A 7,615-nucleotide genomic window follows, 5' to 3' on the forward strand; every position below is an offset into this window, starting at 1 on the left:
CGGCTTCCGCCACCGTACACACCAGTGCCCACTACACAGGCGCGAGGAACCGTCCCGTCGCTCTGCGCCCGAGCCAGGCAGCGACAAGATGGCGCCGCCAGACACCTAGTCGTACCGCGCAGGCGCGACCCCCTCCCCTTTGACCTTCCCGCCAACAGACGCGCGAGCCTCCAACCGCTTCCCACTAGGAGGAGGTGCGTGCGACTCTCAGTGCGCCAGTTCCGGTGCTAATTGCGCATACGTGCTAGGTTCAGGTTTCACTACGCATGGGCGGTTTGCATACCTGCCTATAGGGAGCCGCGATTGCTACCGGCAGCGCGCATGCGCTCTGCAGCGACATCTCGCTAGGGACCTCCCCCCAGCGGGATCCCAGTAGCCATGGTGATAGCTGGGCGTTGGGCTGCTGTCGCGCTGCTGGTGCCGGTGCTGCTGGGCGCGGCGCCCTCGGTCGGGCACAGCTTCTCCCTGCCCCTGCGGATGCCCCGCGACTGCGGCGAGCCGCGCTACTTCGACACCGCCAGCCTGGCGTGCGGGGCGTGCGGGCCGCACCAGCGGGGCAGCGCCTCGGGTGAGCGGTGAGGTGCAAGGCGCCACTCCGCCCGCGCTCTCTGCTTTCGGGCTCGGGCTCGGGCTCGGGCTCGGGCTCGGGCTCGGGCTCGGGCTCGGGCTCGGGCTCGGGCTCGGGCTCGGGCTCGGGCTCGGGCTCGGGCTCGGGCTCGGGCTCGGGCTCGGGCTCGGGCTCGGGCTCGGGCTCGGGCTCGGGCTCGGCAGGGGCGGAGAAGTTGCCGTGCGGCTGCCGGCCCCTGGCCGCGTCGGGGGAGCCCTGGAGATGAGACGTCTCTGGGGCGCCGCGGCCTCGAGCTGCTGGAGAGGGGAGAACAGGTCCTGCCCGGGAGGGCGCCGCAGCGGCACGGGATTGCCGGGTCTTAAATATGAAATTATCCTGTTGGAAGCTCAAGATTATTGTATTGGCTGAAAAACGAGTGTACGCTGAAAATACTCACATAAGTATGTAAATAAGCCGTCTTACTTTACGTTGTTCACTGTAATTTAGCCAGGGAGTGAGTGAGAACTGGGTCATCAACGTTGAAGCATTTCTTTATTTCAAGGCAAGCAGTTGTAAGGAGGGATCCTGCGGGAAAATGGAGAAAACAACGGATTTTCCACTTTACCGGTGGAAAATATGGATTTCTCATTTTTATCAGAGAAACCTGTAGGTTTTGCAGTTTTGGGAAGAGCTCTCCGCAGGTGGGCTGGGGCGAGCAGGAGGAGGGCGGTCAGGCAGGGGGCAGCACGTGCATGTATGTGCATATAGTTGCTGGGCAGCCTGGAGAGCAGCTCCTACGAGTAGGTGTAGGGATGGGGAAATTGAGACCTCCTGTAGGGAGGGCAGGGCTGGTGCTGATGTCCCAGCCAGGCAGCGCATGGGGCATGTGGCCCTGGGCTGCAATGCATGGCCACAGGGCCTTGGTGGGGAGCATTACGGGGCTGAAGCTTGTCTGGCAGGTGAGCATGGTGAGGCCAGCTCCCGCCACTATGTGCACTCCCAGGAAACAGGGAGGACCCATGCGCCCCCCAGATACGTATGCAGGGTGGGTGCAGGCTCAGGCTCCTGCCTTGCTGCCATCCCTTGGGGCATCCACAGCCCAGCAGGTGAGAACCAGTGGTTCAGGAAATGGCAGGATCATGCAGGGATCTCTTTGTTGCTGTGAGGTCCGTGTTGCCCTAGCAACATTCCCTCTGCATGAGGTAGCAGCAGGGGCAGCACCATGGCATTGTGCCCCTCACTGCTGCCGCATGCACTAGGGATGCATTGCCAGGGCTGGGTGGGGCTCTGGGGGTGGCAGTGATTGGCACAAACAGGGCCAGGGGACCATGGGAGGAATGAGGGGCAGCAGGACTGGGGGGGATGAGTGGCCTTGCATTTTAATCGCAGATTTTCTGGGGTGTTTTATCAGAGAAATTGAAAAATTTGTGTTTGTTTATTTATTTTTTAAATCAGGGAAAACCAGGATCCCTGCTCATAAGAAAGTGCTGGCAGCAAACTGTAAAGTCAGTTGAAACTCCCTGAGGGTGACTTGGGTTTAGCATTTGCTGTATCAATTAGCTGCCTCAAAAATTATCATACATTGTGAACACTTTTGCTGTTGTAGATCGTACAAGGGTTGAAATTATCATACAAATATAATAATTATACATCTGGCAACAATGAGCAGGTGGCCCACAGCGATAGCATAGCCTCCATCTGTGTGCAGTTGGGAGAGTAGAATAGGCAGGCACTGAGCAGGGATGGGTTAATCTGGGGGCAGGGGGACAATGATTTGGGCTAGAGGGCTCTTTAGGGAGTTTCAGTGAGGTGCTGGAGGGGAGGGAAGGCAATTGGTCCTGCTGGGGGTGCCAGATAATGTGAGCAGGCAGGCAGGGTCTCCATGGAGACCATTCAGTGCACTGCATTGGACAAATGGGAGGGCACCACAGGTGGGTGGGGAGCAGTGTCCTGGAGAGGGAAGGGTGGGCAGGGCACAAGACAGAGCCATGACCCAGTCCCCCCACATCCCCGTGATGAGGAACAGGGACATGCAGAGAGTAGATCGCAGTTCTGTCCTGACCCCGCATTGTCACTGCCCCATGATCCCCACCCTAGCCCTGCCTGCCAGTCCTGTTTCTAGATGCCACTTCCTGCCTGCCTGCAGCCCCATCCTATCCACCCAGCTGAGCGTAGCCTGCTTGTGGGGGGGTCCCAGGCTGATCTCCATGGAGATTCCACCCAGCTGCTCCATCTAGCACCCCTTGCAGTGAATGCAGGGTGGATGGGCCAGGGTGGCCAGGTGGTGGGGCTGGGTCCAGCAGTGGTGACAGCAGCAGAGACACAGGCAGCAACAGCCTGCCAGAGTGAGTTACTCCCATGAGGGCTGCCAGGAAACCAAGTTTGGCTGCTATTCTGCCACTGCCCTGCCATGCACGCCTGAGCTGAATCCGGGGCTGGACAGGGCCAGGGAACCTGCCACAGGCCGGATAGAATCCTTCGGGCTGGATCTGGCCTGTGGGCTGTATTTTGCCCATCTCTGGATTAATCCATTGGGATCCAACCCTGAGCAGGGCTTGAACTAGATGACCTCAGGTCTCTTCCAGAAGCTGTGGTTCTATGACCCAGGAAACTTTGATGTATTATTTTTATGTAACAGTCTAGGTCAGTGGTGTTCAACATTTTTCCCTAAGGGAGCTCATGGGCAATGCCTGGTCTGGATAGTAGTTCCCAACCAGCTCTCAGGGCAGACACCACAGGTCCAGGAAGAAGGAGCAAATTGCAGCCCAGCTCAAGCTTGGTTCTGCAAGAAGGGGAAAGAGGCTTCATGGGAGGGCATGGTTTGGTCCTGCGGGGGAAGGGGGATGACCCAGCCCCACCTGGGAAAAGGGGGCCCATGGCTCAGCACTGTGAGGAAAAAGGGTTTGATTGGGGAGGCATGATCAGCCCCAGTCTGGCCCTGCTTGGGGGGAAGGGAGTGTGGGAAAGGGGAAGGAAGCATGGTCCAGGCTGCAGGGATGGTGGTGGCCTGGCTTCAACCAGGCTTGGGGATTTGGCATATTAATGGCTCTGACAAATTTTCCAATTAGTGAGGAGCCCCACAGGCCAGGTGCAGTGGCTCCTTGGGATGCAGGTTGAGCACTCCTGATCTAGCTTCATTGATTTGTAATATGTTTCCCATCCTGTTATAACAATGTCACTGTTTCTAGACCTAGGTTTTTGGTGTTTCTGGTTAGCATTTCTTTTTAAATGGTTTTAAACGTTAAATTTACATTTTTATTCTTAGGACATAGTATTCCCAATACAATAGTGCAATATATTAATCTTCAATCAATAGGAAGCAGGGAAGAGAGGAATTTTTTAAAAGTACATGATTTTGATGAACAGTTGAGTAGGAGTTATTTTAGGGTGGTCACAACTTTGACTACTACTCTTTGCAAAAAAAAAAAATGCTGCTGATCAGGAGTTTGAGAGTATTTTAATGGCTTGGAAAGTTACATATTTTGACGAGTTTTTATGTTCTTAATGAAGTCCAGCATCATGCAATATGTTTAAAACTTTTAGAATAAATTCGATCCAGAATTATGCATATATAGTATAAATAATATTGTTAGACCCCGACTCCGTGTGGTGCCTGACGACTAGGGAGATGACGATCCAATTGCTCAGAGAGCAAACACCAGCACACATTGCTAGAAATAGCTTTATTCAAAACGGAGACAGCTTTGGGCAAGCTCTCAAAGAAACTGGGGAGCAGCCACGAACATTAGTTCTTTCTACGTTTTTACACCGTGGTTCATACTTATTAACATTTACTCCATTTTTGTCTCTCCTTTATTCCACCCATATTCCCTCCTATCTTAAGCTCTGCCTCTGTTTACTGTTTACTTCATTAGCATGGAATTGCCTATGCATTTCACTTATTTACATGTCTTTGCTATGGAGCACCTGCCTAAAACCATGACCTCAGCTTATTCCGGTCACTTGCGGTTTCTTCACTGTCTCCAAGGTCTTGCTTCTGTTTTATCTCCTAACCCTCCTACCCCCAGTGCTCATTTCTGCCCATGGCAGGGAGTTGGACTTGATGATCTGTCTAGGTCCCTTCCGACTTATTGATTCTATGATAGCTGGTGGGCTGCATCCTGTTCTCCTTACACAATGAGCTATATGTCCTACAAACTATCATGTTGTTAGGAAAATCCTTGCCTAAGCATCTTGCAGTGTTACTTTTAATATATTATTCTGCCTTGTGGTTAGCAGCTTTGCTGGGCCACAGCCTATAGCCTTATATATAGCTGCAAATTCAGTATTCCCCAAGATCCAAATACAGTCACCCTAACAAATATATGCAATACTGGAATAGTATATGTAATATAAAATTTTTCCCTTGCTTTTTAGGTACTTCATGTGTATGTTTACCAGGATTCAAGATGGTTTCTAATAATGGTGGGCCATCTGTTACTTGTGAAAAGTGCCCCGAAAATGTAGTAAGTATTAAGCTTTGTGTATTTTGATGTAGCATTACAATCTTTTTCTTTTCAATTTTAAATAGTTTGCAAAGCATTAAATAAGCTAGTGTAAGACAAATAAAAAATAAATATATGTAATTATGATTTGACTTGAGAATTTAACTTTAGCAATGTTACTTTAGCAATTAAGCTTTATGTTATAGCAGTGTTTTTTCATTTCTTCATGTTTGCAACTTACATGCAGGCATCTATAAGACACAAATCATCACAAGTCATATTTATGTTTTTTAAAACAATTTTTCACGCTTTGTAACTAGAATGGGGATTACTTCATGTAAAAGTAGTATTAGCACATTGTCTTTCATGCCAAAAATTGACTTTCCTAGGTTTAAATGTTTTGAGTTGTGCATTTGTGAAAATGCCATTGCCAACAAAAATTCTTTATGCTTAATGTAGGCATTAGAATAACTGTCTGAGCTTGTACAGTGTATATTGCAGTGGAGTCTCTGAGTAGAATTCTGAGGCATTGCAGTAATCAAATAAATAATAAAAACCAGTGTAAATAAATTAATAGACAAACATAAGCTGATTCATAATGATTTTTTGGTTTGCCCATTCTCTCATACTATCAAATGCTTTTAGAGGCTTTTGGACATCAAGTGTGTTAATGCTACATCAGTGTCTCTCAACCTCTTTAGACTCACAGCACACTTCAAGAGATTCATGGCACCCCTCAGAAAATGCCAGCTCTTATTTTTTTTTGTTTTTTGACTACAGAAAATATTAGAGCAGTTCTTCACTTGTAAAGAACTCAGAAAGACCACAACAGGTCAAAATGTTTTTAACACTGGATTCCTTTTTGAAATAATCTAGTTTAATTTTGTGAATCCTGTATGCACACTTGTAATAGTAGTAACAGGAAGTGGCACCCTTTAAAGGACCTCATGGCACTCTGGTTAAGAATGACTGTGCTACATAATGTTCAAAAGCCAAGTATTATATCATGATTTTAATGGAAAATATTCTCTTTCTATTGTATACAAATCACTTTTAACCAATACTTTTTTATTTTTAAGTTCAGATTAATTCATTTCAACATCTTTAAAGCAAAGGAAAAAAAAGTTTTAAAACCCCCTTTATATCTAATTACTCGTCACTTTATAAACCACCCACCACATAGAGTCTAAAACGCAAAGTCGTGTATCTGAATGGACTCCTACTGAAAACAAATCTTTGTGTTCAGACGGTTTTATGGTTGTTAAGCCTGAATAATGCCTCAATGTCTCTCTCAAATAACTTAAATATGTTGGACATTTTTCCAGGTGTCCTAGTAGACTTATTTTTAAATAAAACATTCTATAACTATTTTAAAATTTATTTAGAATGGAGTTACTGAAGATGGGTGGAATTGTATTGCTTGTCCTAAAGGCTTAACTACAGAAGGAAAATGCAAATGCCTCAACAGTGAAATTTTAGGTAAGAAATGTATGTGTAGTATAAATGTTAGTGTTGATTTTAAATATCTGAGTTTGTCAAAATAACACATTCTGCTCAATTAGCAAATTAATAAGGAACAGGAGGCTGATGCCATTCAAGGTTAATGCACATTTTTCAATCTTGATTTTTAAGTCTCCCTTTCTAACCCCCACAAAGTACATTCGTGGCAGGAAAAGCTGTTATATCTAATCGTTATTCAGTCTGAAGAGTAAAATGCTAATAATGGGAAAAAATTGCAACCATGCTTAAAAATATAAATGTATATATGTCTTATTTGTGTCTGTATACTACTGTGTACTTCACCTCTTTGCTGTTATTGATTTATGTCTGTCATAATTAGAGATAGTTGAAAAATTTTGGACGAATAGCTTATTTAGTAAAATATTTATTTTGGAAACTTCTTAATTCATGCCAAATTTCATGTATAATTTTGGCCAAAAATTAAAAACATTTTTTTTTTGCTTTGAAATGAGAGGCCATTTTGAAGTTTCCTTTGTTTTTTTTCCCTGAAGTAATACTAACAACATAAAAACCATTTGGGGTCAATCCAAAACATGTTTTCCTCTGAGTTGGGCCAGCTAAACACAACTCTAGTTTTAATCCTGCCTAAGACTGCTTATTTTTATTTGAAATGGAACTGCAAAATTTTAAGTATGCAGTTCTTTTGAAGATAGTTTTGAAGTTTCTCCTCGGCATCAGTAAATTCTTCTTTTCAAAATCCTTAGATGCAGGGGTAGCAGTGGACATAGTCTTCTTTAGATGCAGGGGTAGCAGTGGACATAGTATTTCTGGACTTTCGGAAGGCCTTCAACACTGTCTCTCACCCCATTCTTGTTAAAAAACTGGGGGACTGTGGTGTCAACACTTACACAGTCAAATGGGTCACCAGCTGGCTGGAGGGCTGCACCCAGAGAGGTAGCGGATGGGTCATTTTCGACCTGGAGGGATGTGGGCAGTGGGGTTCCACAGGGCTCGGTCCTCAGGCCCGCACTGTTCAACATCTTCATCAGTGACTTGGACGAGAGGCTAAAAAGCACCCTGTTCAAATTTGCTGATGTCACTAAGATGTGGGCTGATGTGGGCATGCTTGAAGGAAGAAATAGGCTACAATTGGACCTAGACA

The 7,615-nt window shown here is 46.6% G+C and overlaps 1 protein-coding gene across 2 annotated transcripts in view; it reads left to right on the forward strand.

Moving 5' to 3' along the window:
* The first annotated feature begins 378 nt into the window (after window positions 1-378).
* TMEM67 (transmembrane protein 67) overlaps window positions 379-7,615 on the forward strand; it is a 42,464-nt gene continuing 35,227 nt past the window's right edge. Inside the window, exons 1-3 of one of the 2 annotated variants that reach the window (XM_019527929.1) lie at window positions 379-568; window positions 4,925-5,013; window positions 6,378-6,471. In XM_019527929.1, the coding sequence (XP_019383474.1) occupies window positions 379-568; window positions 4,925-5,013; window positions 6,378-6,471 (373 nt within the window). The remainder of the gene's footprint in view (window positions 569-4,924; window positions 5,014-6,377; window positions 6,472-7,615) is intronic. The other variant, XM_019527930.1, reaches the window with a different exon arrangement.

The sequence above is a fragment of the Gavialis gangeticus genome, unplaced genomic scaffold (genome assembly GCF_001723915.1).
Source record: "Gavialis gangeticus isolate Ggan-Ray unplaced genomic scaffold, GavGan_comp1, whole genome shotgun sequence".
Classification (NCBI taxonomy): domain Eukaryota; kingdom Metazoa; phylum Chordata; order Crocodylia; family Gavialidae; genus Gavialis; species Gavialis gangeticus.